Source organism: Acromyrmex echinatior, chromosome 13, assembly GCF_024713525.1.
Source record: "Acromyrmex echinatior isolate Ae372 chromosome 13, ASM2471352v2, whole genome shotgun sequence".
NCBI lineage: Eukaryota > Metazoa > Arthropoda > Insecta > Hymenoptera > Formicidae > Acromyrmex > Acromyrmex echinatior.
In genome coordinates, this window is record NC_141864.1 from 10096712 (window position 1) to 10111218 (window position 14507).

Consider the following 14507-nt stretch of genomic DNA (forward strand, 5'->3'; position numbering starts at 1 on the left):
TATTAAAGATAAAATTCCACGGGAAACATTATAGCCAGTGCTTCTCTCAAACCTAGTCGTAAGTGTGTCTTTAACGCGAAGTTAACATTTTCGGTATTGCACGAACGTTTAAACGTAATGGGCAGATGTTCGTTTAAGTGATCCGCCAGGCAAGAACAGCGTACGTGGAATCGACTTGCTCGCGTACAATTTGCGAGGCCCGCTTGGGATTTCTGCGAGGCCACTACGATGGTGCAAAAACCTTGTCGACTTGGCGTGGGCGAATGGTTATTATTGCTCGGCGCCAGGGACTTGAGGGACCACGCTAAGAACGGTTTCAAATGAAGGAGCACCAGAGATGCAACAGAAGACATGCGAATTACGAGACGTCGCACAATGCGACGCGAGACATGCAAAGTCGAGAGAAAGATTACATTTTTCGCAAATTTCATGAAAATAGTTGTTTTTTATCATCAGCAGCAATAAAAATATCTTAGATGAATATAAAATATAACGAAGAGAAAGGAAGTAAACTTTATGGTTTCTATTTATTCAAGAAATAAATAGCATAAAGAACAAATCAAGCTTTCAGTTGTGTAAAATAAAATGATATATTACTTAATTATAAAATTACATTTGTATATATTCAGATACTAGGATATTGAAGTATCTACTTAAAATATTTAAAAGAAGACAAAATAACATGCAAAAAATAGGTTTCTTACGAGCTTATGAAGAGCTCGTGCCAATTCCCTATTACGGAAAATAAAATAAAAGCATTAGGAAGTTCCTCGAAGGGTGGCGATAATTCTGGTCGTGCAGCATCGATCGGTTGGACAATGACGATAGATAACCTACGCCCCCACAATTGCGAAGGGGTGGGTCCGTATCGCGGTCCCCTCACTGTCCCTGCAATAATGATCACCTGAAAGTGCATTCCCTCATCTACGCCAACACGAAGACATAAATTCGCCTTCGAAGGGATCGAGCCACGTAATCTCGTTCTGACATCGTAAGCCGTCTGTCAAATTGTACGAGACAGATGCAAGACTTTCTAGACATAGTATTGAATAGAAGATATTTCATGACGAAATTTAAAATCGTACTTCAGATGAAAGAGTAAATTCTTCTTGATAAAAATTCGATCAAACGCTATCACATTTTTGTCACTCTTCAGAATTTCTTGGCGTTCTCAAATTGCAAATTAAATTTTAAATAAAAAACTTCGAGTAGAATTTTAAGTTCGTTTTGATTACAAAATTCCGAACTAAGATTACAATTCTAAATTAAAAATTAGAATTGGCACTCGTCTGAACGAAGAAAAGTAAACATCCTATTTATGCTTTTGTATTTCATTAGGAAGGAACTGGTTGTCCAACTCCGGGACGCACCACATATGTAAAATACATCCTCTTACGAGGCTAAAGGATGAGAGAAAAAGAATAAAAATAATGGGATTAATTCGTTCGCCAAGTGACCGTGATGACACCCGTGCCACCATATGTGGATTAGATCTCTTCTTGTCTGTGCCACGTGTAGATTAGATTCTGTTCTTTTTATTTTGATGCCACGCTGTCTATCCCATTTACCGTACTAACGAGGGATCTATAAATATGGTAGAGAGAGAAATACGAGTCTTTTAATTCCCAAAACAATACAAAAAAATTGATAAATGCAAAATTAATACAAAATTTCGATTCTTATTTTCAGATTACCTTCAATCTTTATTGAAAAAATTAAGTATTCGTATTCACATAAATTAATTTTATTTTTATATAGCAGAATTTTTTTATAAATCTTGAAAAAGCTAACATTTACATATTTCGTAAGAATTCAAGCTATTTCGCAAAAATGAAACTGTCATTTGGGAACTAAAGGATTCATATTAATCGTGATAATAATTAAAAAACTTTCAATTATAAAAAAAATAGTACCTAATATTTTTATATATATAAAATAAATAATACAATTAGAAATATAACAAAAAATACAATCAATAAAAACCACAAAATACAAACTAAGGACCACTTTACAGTCAACTCACTATTATTCCCAAATCGCAGGCACGTCGCAAAATGCGCGATTTACCATCCATGTTTCTTCGAAAGCGCACAATATATTCTTTTTTGCTTAAAATTCGACTACGGCACCGATCATGCGTGACGACTCGTTGCCCTCGAAAGGCAAGGGCCATTCGACTGCGGAATTGTAACGAGCACGAAAAAGTCACGAACAACTTCGGTTCGACACCTGAACTGCACGCGTCTGACGGTGCATCTTTCTTCCCGCTGTCGCTACGGATTATGATAATGCTCGTTTACTCGCTGGCAACACGGCAGGGTCGATGAACAGATTCGGCGACCAGAGGGGAGTCACGGGTGGCGAATTTCCCGACGCGAGAGACGGCCGAAAAATAGGGGTGGTGGCACTCGGATGAGTCATACTTCATCCCCGACGTGGCCGCGGCCGGTGGGGTGGAATGGTGACTGGTCGCCTATCATCCCCCCGTTTTCTGCCTGCGGACGAGCTCCGAGCAACAGACACCCTCGCTCTATTCTCTTCTCTCTTTCTCTATCCCTCTTTTCGACTCTCTATCGATTCTATCTTGATTTCATTCTCCCCTCCCCCCCCCCTTCTCTCCTTCTCTCCATCTTTCGATTGAAATTATATTTCAATTTCCGGACAACCCCATTATTTCGGAACGCACTGCTATTTGGCGACCGGATCAAACGTGAGTTCCGTCGTTCTGTTACAACGGAATACGCAAACTTTCACTATAGTTAATGTAAATTTCTAAGGGATAAACTTCACAAATTTTGTGAAGTTTGTTCAATGTTGAAATAAACTTAGATTAGGAGGAGAAAACTCAGATATGCAAATTTTTGATACTTCGAATATGTTTAAACTTTCGGATTGATTTTCTTATCTCCAAAAATTTGATGAATTAGATCGTTTTTTTTTTTAATATTCGCTTTTCGGGAAGATATTTGTATTTTTTTATTAATAAGAAATTAGTTTTATCATCATACGGAATGCTAGTACCCGTAATCACTTACATTGTACTTAATAAATATTTCTTAACACACTGTCATCGAATTTTACGCGATGCACGCGCCTGATAAATCTAACTTTCGTAATAAACTTTTGAGGGAGCAATTTGCGATGCATATCGCATACAAAGCGTTAAAATGGTGGTATCGTACTGCCTATTATTCCCGACTTTTGACAGCAAATACTCATGCCTATTTAGTCTACCGTGCTTATCTGTCGCTGCCTACGCTACCGCCTGTCTCCTGTGCCTTCCCGCGACTCCGGGCACTTCCGGTTGATACGATCGCCCAATAAGATAACAGGAAGTGAATTGACGAGATACCGGCGCGCACGTAGCGGAAGACAAGGTGGAAAACCTCGTCGAGTATTCTACTCAGGAGACGTACATATACCTGTTTAATCCTACCGAGACGAGGGATCGATGTTTCGGTTTTGACTAACAAATTTCGAGCGCTGTTGCTATAACTGATCCTCCTCCTTTTCCACTTCTTTCTCCTTCGAGGGCGCAGCTGGCGCTGAATCATCGTGGCCCCTTGAAAGTACCTCGGCGTTGCCAAGGTTTCCGAAGTGGCTTCGAGTAACTTATCACCTGCTCTTATCAAGATGGTAGAAGAAAGGTAGAAGGAAGGAGAACAGGCGGTTACCGATCGTCACCAGAAAATGCGGAATTCGCGCGACTTTCATGAACGTCATTCGCGCGATCCCGATAAATCGGTAGACGTATCGACCGGCCAACTTATTCTTCTTCCCTTAATTTCCGGCCGAGTCGGCATGTTGCCAGGGTCCGAAGAATTGCCCTGGACCAAGTGCCATTATCGTGACCCCTTTCAATTGTGGATTCTTTAAAGAGGACGAGTTCGATTTTCTTTGAGAGAAAGTTTAAAGAGAAGTCCGTCCGTTCGTGATTTTTTTAAATTTTTTAAAGTCAAAATCGCAAATAAAACAATGTTCACAGGCTTAAATCGTTATATTAATCAAGTCGTAATTCAGTTAAAAACTCAAGTTATGTAATATCTGGATAAATCATTTCCAAACAGTTATAAATATCATGACGTTAATATAAAGAAAGGATGATACGTAACCCTCAACATCCTTCGATTTTTTCGCATAATTTTGTGATTTATCGCCTTGGGCGGCTTTTTGTCCCTGTTAAATGTTTGTGCGTAGCGCACGCACATTGGTTCGCATGCAATTTCGCCTCGAGCGAGCAGAGTAAGCATTCGCTCCGCTAGTGGTTAGTAATTCAAACGGTCATTTCGGAGGCAACAATGGACGTAACAGTAGATCCGACGTAATTTTATACTCGAACCCATTTTCTCGGTAGTCGGTTAAACCCAATTCACACAACATTATATTCGTCAATGTTAGACATGTTAGACGAAGTATCCATATGTGAAGCAGAAGTCCCATCTGTTTATACAATATTATTATAGAAAAAAAATATATTTGATTTATTCAGCGTAGTGTAAGTCAAAATAGTTGCCTCAAAGAATATCGTAAATTACTTCCGTATTAGTTTGAGATTGTAGAGTTTGATATTTCCAAACGAATTTGATTTATGAACATGTAGCGTTTTCAAATAAAGATTTTTCACTGCCAGTACATATATATATACTTATATAATGTTAAAATTATATTATGATGTTAAAATAACACATAAAAAGTAATATCAAGATAATACTGAAAAGTTGTTGGGTAACACAATCTTTAGACTCCATGCTGATTCGAACTTGTTCGAAACGAATGACAAGGGTTGGAAAAAAAGGATAGCGGCTACACACACACACACACACACACACACACACACACACACACACACATACACACACGTAACTGAATACCATAACGGTCAGCATTCGCTCCAGCAATTACCTGGAGAAAATTCGATGCTCTCTCTCGAACAGGGCACGATGCAATTCGAGGGCGCGACTCTGACAGATGCTGCAATAGACAGCGAAAGGGGGAAAGGAGGGAGTTTGGCAATCTCGCGGGAAAACTCGCAAAAAACCGCGAACGCAATAATTGTGCGCGTAATCGAAAAGACGCGGATACGATTGTGAAATCCGGTTTGTGGACTCGCAGACTATCGATATTCACGGACGTCGAACGCGATATTCGCATTAAATCGACCGTCACCAACGATTATTACGACCATGGCGTGCGGTCGATAACGGCGTTATTATTAACATTCATGGACGCGTTGGGAGATACGAGATTACGACGAAGATCACGATGCTCGCTCGTGTACAACCGTTATTAAAGGAGAGTGCATCCCGAATGAGGGAGACCTCGTACTCTCCAAACCGGGATATGCAAATTTCCACCTTGACCGATGCAACGCCAGACAAGGAGAAGTGACGATATTCGGCGGTGCATCTTTAACCAATTTGCATTGTGCAAGTGCTATAAATACTAATTTTATCCTGTCTTGATTGCTGCTTTAATCATGCGATACATTTACGTTTCAATAAGTGCGCATATGTAATGCGATATAATTAAAACATACATCAGGTCTCATTATATAAACAGCCCGATAAATATGTATATTGATGCCGTTGCCTCTATGCATATCAAAAAGTGTCCACGTTGTCGTGATGATTTATCTTAAGATTAAAACAGCAATACTTTTCGCAAGACACGATCGAATTAATTCTTCAATCAATCGCAAATAGAATAACCGTAGCGCGAAATCTCACGTACCATTCCCTCGTCTATCGATATGTCTTCCTCGAAGCAGTACTCATCGTCGTCTTCCGGTGTCAAGGTGTTAGGAGCTTCCTGCGGCTCCTCCTTGACATCCTGTCTCCTCATCCAATCCATGACGAGATTTCCTCGCTTTCTTGGAATCCCTAGAATCGAAGATGTCGAGTCTATCTAGCTTTCGATCGGTCCTTAGAATCACGTGTCTCGAATCATCGCTCTCAACGCGTTTGTCACTTTCGATTCGTCGCAGGAAGAGAGGGAACGAAGTATGGTTTCAGCACGGAAAGCACGAGCCGATCTCTTATCGTTCATCACGCTCCGATTGCGCGGAAGTTATGCCAATGGCTGCGCGGTTGACATTTGTGAAATGTCAGGATTCCTCCTGCCGTCCGGCTGAGTATGAGTGTCCTTCTAACGAGAAGGACACGCTTCTCTCGAGATTACAACCGAGAGACGCGATCGATAGTGCACTTCTTTCGGCCTCGCGGTTTGCACGTGCTCCTCGCAGTGTGGCTCGCCGGAGAAACGCAGAAAAATAACCGATACACGCCGATCACCGGCACTTCGGTTTACACTCACGTCTCTATGATGCTATCCCGAACTCGTCTCAGCTATCTCAACAACTGCGAGCTCGTGATAGATTCGAGCATCGTGTGAACCTGGATTGAAGAGGATTCTTGACCGCCCTCCGAGAACCCTTCCGCCTGAAAATTCAACATCGACAGCGAATTCGTTGATACTTATCAATGTCAGCTCGTGTACTTCAGCAACCCGACATTTACCAGAGCCGAACGTTGCAGGAAGGACAATCGATTTGTGACTCTCCTAATTACAAATTTACGTTGGCGAAAGTGTCGTAGTTGCGCTCGTTGTTTCTAATTACGATTCACTAGGATGAATTCGTTGTTGCCTACGTCGAGAATCTTCGAAGGTCCAGCTGAAGCTTAACATCAGGGATGATGGTCGATAGGTGCGCAATCTCGTCCAGCGGGAGGATAAACGAAGGAGCGAAGGAAACGGCGTCGTTAAAACTGCACAGCGGCGACGTTGTTGCACGTCACGCAGTATAGTTATATATTATATATGTATATAAGCAGACACACGTACACACGCGAGAAAGAATCGCGAGATTATGCGAGAGAGACGCGCGCGCAGTCTCGCATGTGCACACGAGCGAGCCACGGCCGCGGTGCAGCTGCAACTGTGTGTGCAGGCTGGGAATGCTGGAGGTGGTATGGAGGCGGCTCGGTGGGCGCACTCGCTGCCTGGTCTCTCTGTTCTTCTCTTTCTCTGTCTCTCTTATTCCATTTCGCTCCCTTTCTTTCTCTCTTTCCCTCCCTCCCTCTGTCTGTTCTGTTCTGTTCACTCTTCTCCCCATCCCTCTGGTCTGTTCCCCCGAATAGTCCCCTTTCTTCTTTCTCCCTCTAACTCACCTCATCTGTCTGCTCCCTGCCCTGGCTTCTCTATTCATCTCTCTCTTTCCCTTTCTGCTTTCAAAACCCCCGCTGGGTCTCTCCTCCTCTTCCTGAAGGAAGCCTAACTCTGTCGCTGTCATTCCAGAGACAGACTTCTCACTTCCCCTTTTGCTCTCTCTTTCCCCTTCTTATTCCCGAAATGCCGCGATTGTATTTTTAATCTTGGAAGATTAAGTTTCCTCCATCTTGAAACTGGCACCATCTCGTTATTTCTTTTTTTCCCTAATTCCACTTGACGAGTTTCCCGTTTCTATATTTTTTTTCTTTTTCGAAATGCGTCTTCTTCGTAATTTGTAAAACTTCGTTTTCCACCGACTTTTGGATCCATTTCCTTCACCTACCTGACTTGTATCACCGAAATCCAGTCGTCCAGTCATAATCAGAATTGTTTATCTCTCACTTCGTGATTTCCATCTTCTCTCTCTTCACGTCCATGACGACTTTCTCTTTTCTTCTCGTTAAACATTCATATTATCTTATTCCTTCTCATTCCAACTTGCATTCCAACGTTTCTCTTCCTTCAGCTCCTTCTTCTGGAGCTGCCTTCTCGTTCTACGCCTCTTTGTTCTTCCTGTCTCTCTTTGTCTGAAGCTATAGTCGGAAAGCAATGAGCAGTAGATAGAGTTAAACAGAAGAGAGAAGAGAAAGAGTAAGGAAAAGAGAGCGTCCCAATGAGAGGGTGATGGTCGAAGGTTCGTCGCGATTCTTCATCTTTCTTTATACCGCCAGCATCCCCTATAGAAATCTCTCTCTCTCTTTTGATACCTCATCCACCTCCACCATGATGCGCTTCCCCCCTCTATGAGTTCCATGACCCCTTCTCTTCCGCACGTCGCTGCCATGGGTTCAGGGACGATCCCTCTTCAGTGAAAACCCAGGCATTATTCTGGAAGATCCCACAAACGGTGGCTTTGTTTTTATAGATTCACCCAGATTCGCTTGGGATCTACTAACTCGTTGACTCGTTCATTTTAATCTTAAATGAGGTCTGAACAAGTAAATAATTGAGTACGTTTCTTGAGACATGTCGAGGATGCTGCAAATCGTTGTTATCTCACAAAATAAATTCGATAAAGTAATAGAGATTTTTATTTTATCATTCAATTAACGGACATATTTTTTCTTCTGATACAATATTTAATACCTCATTATTTTTGGATAGGCAAATTTGATAAAGAAAAATTCTAACGAAAGAATTAATAAAAAAAAAACTTTTAATTTTAATTTAACAGTTAAACACAAAAAGTTTTGTATTTATTTAAAATTCACGTATCATTCTAAAATGATATTAGATAATCAGTTTTTCGGATGTACCACCGAGACAAGCAGTAATTAATTACGCTAATGTATTCATAACTCTATCATCACGGTAGAGCAAGAAATTCTCTCGCGCAAAGTAAAGTGTAAAATCATCTCGATCTCGTTCTTGTACATATGGTACAACGAAACGTCGCCATCAGAGAACTAAATGCACGCGAATATGTCTATATCGTAAAATCGATAATCGACGACGCCTCTTGGGTACAGAAAACATTGCATAAGCGACGTTTCGGCGATCATATGTTGTTACACTATAATGAGAAGTGCGATACATCCTTGTACTTCTTGAATGAAAAGAAATACAGATAAACTTCAGCCTGCTTCGAACCTTATCTTTGAGGAATCCCGATAGGACCATAAACAGACGAGAAGTTTCGTCTCATCAGTTTTTACGAAGTTTTTAAAAAACAACTTTAAAAATTGATAAAATTTTTGATTATACGAGATTATACGACACGGTCTTTCAAGAGATCTGCAACTCGAGTCTCGTTAGTAGTAGTAGATAGAAATCCACTCCTGAAAGGGAGAGGATCAACGGGTCTCGGCAAGCACGACGAGAACGCTAACCTAGGGCACAAGGCATAGAAGAGAAAGATGATATAAGAGAAAGGAAGAGAGAACGAATGAGTGTCCCTGAGAAGGATAAACGTGTCGCATGAAACGAAGAGAGATGGCTTACAGTAACGTATCAAGCGATTTGCGGAATGCATTCTTAGGAATGATTAGACATAATGCCCTATTAGCTATCTGTGGCACTGATAGACTTTTGTATTTCTTATTTTCAAACTATACATACTAAAAATATTTACTTATTTTTTTTTCCTTCAATTTAATAATGGCTAGTAATTTAATAATTATGCACATAATTTAATCGATATATAATAAAATTATTTCACATAAATTTTAATCGTGTATGAAGTTTTTACACAAATGGAAAAAAAATGTCCACACAATTGCTCAAAAGCATTGCTCATAGTACTGCAGGTAATATCAAGAGACAGGACAGCTCATTGTTTACAACTTAATAGAATTTTTTTCTAATCATACTATCATGCGATGACCGAGCACAACGCAACCTGAAATTTTTCTCCCTCGAAATTGATCATTAATTCTTGAGTTTCATCGCGATGACTGTTACGTCACTGCATCCGATACAAGGCAGAAAGAGAAGGAACACGACAAAAGGAGACCGACGAGAGGAGAGAGAAAGAAAAGAGAAAGGAAAAGAGAAAAGAGCGAGAGAAAGGTAGAAGAAAAGGGGAGATGGGGTGAGACGAGAAGGGTGAGAGACGTGATGCTGGAACGTGTGTTAGTCACGGGTTGCCCATAGCAACCCACGCGGCAAATGCACGCGTTATAGGCGCCTCGTATAGGCCACAATGTACAGGGTGTCTCAGAAGTTAGTTTCTTCTAAACGGTAGATAATCGAAGAAGTTATTTTAAAAATATGTCGATATAGCCGATTTCTTTTTATTAAACGTGTTTAAGAACAAAATTTTTTCAATCGGGAAAAAGATGAAGGTTTACAATGAAGGGAATCAAGGACAGGTCCATCCCAGGGTTTCCATCCCACCCTATATACGTTGCGTACTACGCATCTACTACGTGCGTACGTTGCGAGTGCGCGTGCGGGACGCATTCGCATGTTAGGCACGCTTGTGTTGCCAAAGTTAATTGATTTCGTCTCCGCCGGCCGGCACGATGTTACCACTCGATCTGGCTACACAACGAAACCGCATTATCGGTCGCAGATGTCCGCGAAACATATCTGTGGATTATTATGTAGAGCGGGGGGGAGGGGAGGGAGGGAGGGGGGGGGGAGAATCCCGTGTATCTTGTGTGATTATCCGTTCTTCAGGTCTGGGGCGAAATATTTTTCGGATATCCCTAAATTTGAATCAGTGGATAGTCACTAATTATTCAGTGACATACTTGGCACTGTTAGTGAAGTTTAAATAAAAAAGGAAAAATGTTGGAGCATTATATAACTAAAATACTGATATTTGATGTTAATTTCGATTTTAATTTCAATGAATTTATGCACTAAAACAAGGTTACATCACATAATAAAGATCAGCTAAGTTAGAGATCTCACATTTCAGTCACTGATTATCAGTGATTATCACTGATTCAGATTTAGAGAGATGTTTTGGAGAAACAATTTACTGTCAAAATTTTGATCTTCATCAAAATATACTTTTAGCTACATTCTCTTCTAAAAGTAGGTTTCTAAAGAATGTTAAGTTCTCCAGGAATTTACAAAATTCCGGAACAATGCTGTACGTTCAACAGTGTGTGATTATTTCACACTGAACTCACAGTGTGACTTTATATAATGAAAAATAGCACAATTGCGATTTCACTCGATATTAGAATACGTACGAGTGTCTAATAAATGTAATATGATGAAAATTTTATATCCTCCGCTATTCGTACAAGTAATTCATTTAATGATTATGCATTTAGGTAAGGAAGAGATAAGTGTACAAGCAGCATGATATATTTCTCATCTTCATTGCGTTTTTTTCTTAACAATCAGGTATTCCACAGAAACGTGCGATTGATTTTCAATTGATTTTTCTACAGCAAATCGGTCGACTAATAGCTAATTATAAGCGAACGCAACATGGAGTTCAGGGTGACTGAAGTATTGCGAACATATCAATGTACGTATTATGTTAAGCAGGCTCAGGTAACGCGACTTTTTTTTTTCTTATTCCTTTTGCAAGCGAATCCCTTGCGTAATATAACTCGTTCGGCGAGCCGATCGCGATCGTTGGACAAAGGTTGATATGGTCTCAAGAAGCAATAAAATGGCCGATTAACTTTCATGACGCTGTACTTCGATCTTTTATATTACATATATTGTCACGATATATTTCGGAGATATCTTCATTTTTTTTAAATGAAAAAAAAAAACATTTTTGGAGGTTCTCATATGCACTTTATGTATTTAATTTATTTTTGGAGCTACAAAATTATTATTATCTCAATTTTTAAATTTTAATTTTTAAATTTTAATTTTCTCTCTATTTTCAGTTGCTCGATTGTTAAAAATCTTATTGATGATAATTCGTAACATTTTGTTCAAATTAATATCTAAAAAGTTTGATTCTCACTCTTTAGAATAAGAAAGGCGAAGGCGAATGCCGGAACTCGAAGACAATCCCATCACTTGAGGAGAGAGAGAGAATGAGAGAGTTGTATGTATAACTACGAATCCAACAAAAAATTTCTGAAGTCATAAATTAGGTACACGTTCGGCTCAATGTTTTTACACTGAAATTTCAGGGAAGGAAGTTTATGTCACATATAAAACTCTCTTTTCACTCGTATAAATGGCAGGGAGCCGGAAAAGATAGTCTAGCTGTCATTAAACGCGACGCGCAGCGAATTGTCGATCGATCAAGTTCGAACCGAAGATATGCATTATAAGTGTTTCGAAATCCCGTAAACTCGAAAGAAAGAAAGAAAGACGGGGATCGCGCGGATGGGCCTTCTCTTCCGACATATTGTTTCCATTCTCATCTATCTGGGGCCTTGGGCCACGAATCGTCTCGTTAGCTCCCACGCTCGCGAAAGAATTCGAGACTTTCGTGTACCGGGCCTCTTCCTTCCATTCTTATCCCACATTCGACGCTGCATTTACATGAAATGTTAAAACGTGTAGTGTTATGTAGATGCTGTTGTTTTGGAAAATGTAAGAGGTCGACGGTATCTCGAATATATGCTCGCTCGCACGTGTTTTGTATTATGTGTGCTCCATTTTTTGACCACCTCATACATACACGCATTTCGTTAAAACGAATAAATATATCAAAATATTATCGTTTTTTTCACCTTCAGAATAATTCTTTCGAAAATTAATCAATCTATAATCTTAAATTATTTAATATCAATCCTGGATCTTAAATTATTCAATATTGTTTAATATTTTAAGATAAAAATTTTAAGAATCCTGTAAATAATAAATAGAACGTCATGCAATGGGCAGATCATAAAATTAAAATAAATTATGGCATCAACGACAGTTAATGTTCGATTAACTCTGTTCACAACTGAACTCGTGATCTAGAAAGAGCGATTAGCTAATCAAAGCTATCGGTGCAATCAGAAACAAGAGACATACATTGTACTATATATTTATGTTACTCGGAATCTACAATTAATCAGGCCATATTCCATAAGAAGCTTATGCAATTCGTTGCACCATCGACGATTATTCCGTTGTATCGTACGTTCAATAACGCGCGAAAGCATCTCATATTCCGTGAGGAACGCGCCGTATTTCATCAGTGCGATGACTCCGTACTCGTTTTCTCGTCTGGGTCCTTCGCGATAAAATCAATTCATTCGTACGTCACATTGATGCAAATTTTCCGTGCGTCCACTTGAAGAATGAGAGATTTCTATAATTTTTAATCCTTTTATTTTACGATAAAATTAAATAATAAAATTAAAATTATCTCATTGCAATTAACAGATTTTTTTTAGTTTGCTACATTTTTTTATTATCTCAAATTTGTCGGGTTTTAACATTTTCCGACTATTTCTTTCTGCTTAAAGAAAAAAGTACTTTTTAAAATGATTTTCTGCTTTTCTCAAGCTTCTAGAGGCGTGTCGAAACGTAAATAAGGATTGCAATAAATTACCCTTTTCGCAATGTTTCGTACGGAGCAAAATTGGTTCAAAAGAGCGCTTATCTCGGCGCATTGGCCGACTAGCAATTTCATTTCTGCCGGTCGACGATTTGTTTTAATCAGGCTGTTATATCCCCTTTCGTCCCATGCCCCCGTTGTTCTGTCGTTCACACCGGTTTGCGCCGCCTTCAATTTGCGGCGCCGTCTCTCTGTGGAATGTCTTCTAATAATCGCTAATTAGAGTTAATAACGTACACGCCAGCCGCCCGTCACGTCGTACCGCGTCGCCAAGAATAATTCGCGATCGTCTAGTTTCCAGAAAAATCGATGGCAACTTAATAGCGATAGTAATAAAATAGATAAATACAACAGAGAGAGAGAGAGAGAGAGAGAGAGAGAGAGACTGGAATTATGGCAAAATTACGATTAAATAATAATATAAAAATAATAAGAGACTGTACAGCGATAACATTTATAACTTCATCTCGTAAATTTTTAAGTCTATAGGTGTAATTTGTATGTAGCTTAATTAGAAAAATAGAACAAAAACTCGCTATGCGTAGTAAAATGTATGTTTATTGTAGATAGGTGCATTTTATTAAATTCTTTATTAAACATTAATTAATAACGGCAGATAATAAGAGTGTAGAATTTATTCATTATCGAGTTATCTATTTAGTTTCACTTCGAGAAATATGTGATTTTTCAGTCGTATCAACTGCATATTTTGCACTTCATCTATAAATCGATATGCAACTCGTTATATAGCAAGTGTGATGAATTATCCTTTTCGTTCTGTACCGTGGCGGTGGATGATATCCTGATGGTTATTTGGATAGCTGGCCTGATTAGCTGGAAAGCGGAAATTATTGAGTAAAATTATCAAATTAATTGCAATGAAAACGAACGAAAGTAAATCGAACCGTCGATCGGGATGTAAATTACATCTGACGATCGCTCTCGGATTAATAATATAGTAACAACGTTTTTGTTGAAACGTACCGCCGTCGGGTATAATTATAACAAAATTAGCATACTAGATGCAGAACTAATTGCGCAATTCGGAGGAAATGTCTCGTATGAGTGCAGTATGATTTTAATCGGAAACAGCTACAACAACCGGAAGGTAAAAAAAAGCTCATTAAAAACGAATTGCATAACGAACAGTATACAGGATGCTTTTTACAATTTATTTTTATTGTATATATAATTTTTATAAGATACACTTAAAAATGATATTTCTTCAATTTTCTTTTTGGATTATTATTTTGATTATCTTGATTTTCAATAAGAATCTAAGGATTTCTAATCACATATATTTCGAGAAGACTTTTGATTA

The 14507-nt window shown here is 39.1% G+C and overlaps 1 protein-coding gene across 6 annotated transcripts in view; it reads right to left on the bottom strand.

Annotated features, from left to right (window-relative positions):
• The window catches only part of LOC105146134 (uncharacterized), a 131988-nt gene that overhangs the window by 55271 nt on the left and 62210 nt on the right, over positions 1-14507 (bottom strand). The window contains exons 1-2 of one of the 6 annotated variants that reach the window (XM_011056202.2): positions 6516-10317; positions 5731-6437 (exon numbers count right to left, since the gene is read on the bottom strand). The exons of 4 other annotated variants lie outside the window; for them this stretch is intronic. In XM_011056202.2, the coding sequence (XP_011054504.1) occupies positions 5731-5850 (120 nt within the window). In that variant the 5' untranslated portion in view covers positions 5851-6437; positions 6516-10317. Of the gene's footprint in view, positions 1-5730; positions 10318-14507 lie in introns of those variants that run through there. One more of the 6 variants, XM_011056201.2, reaches the window with a different exon arrangement.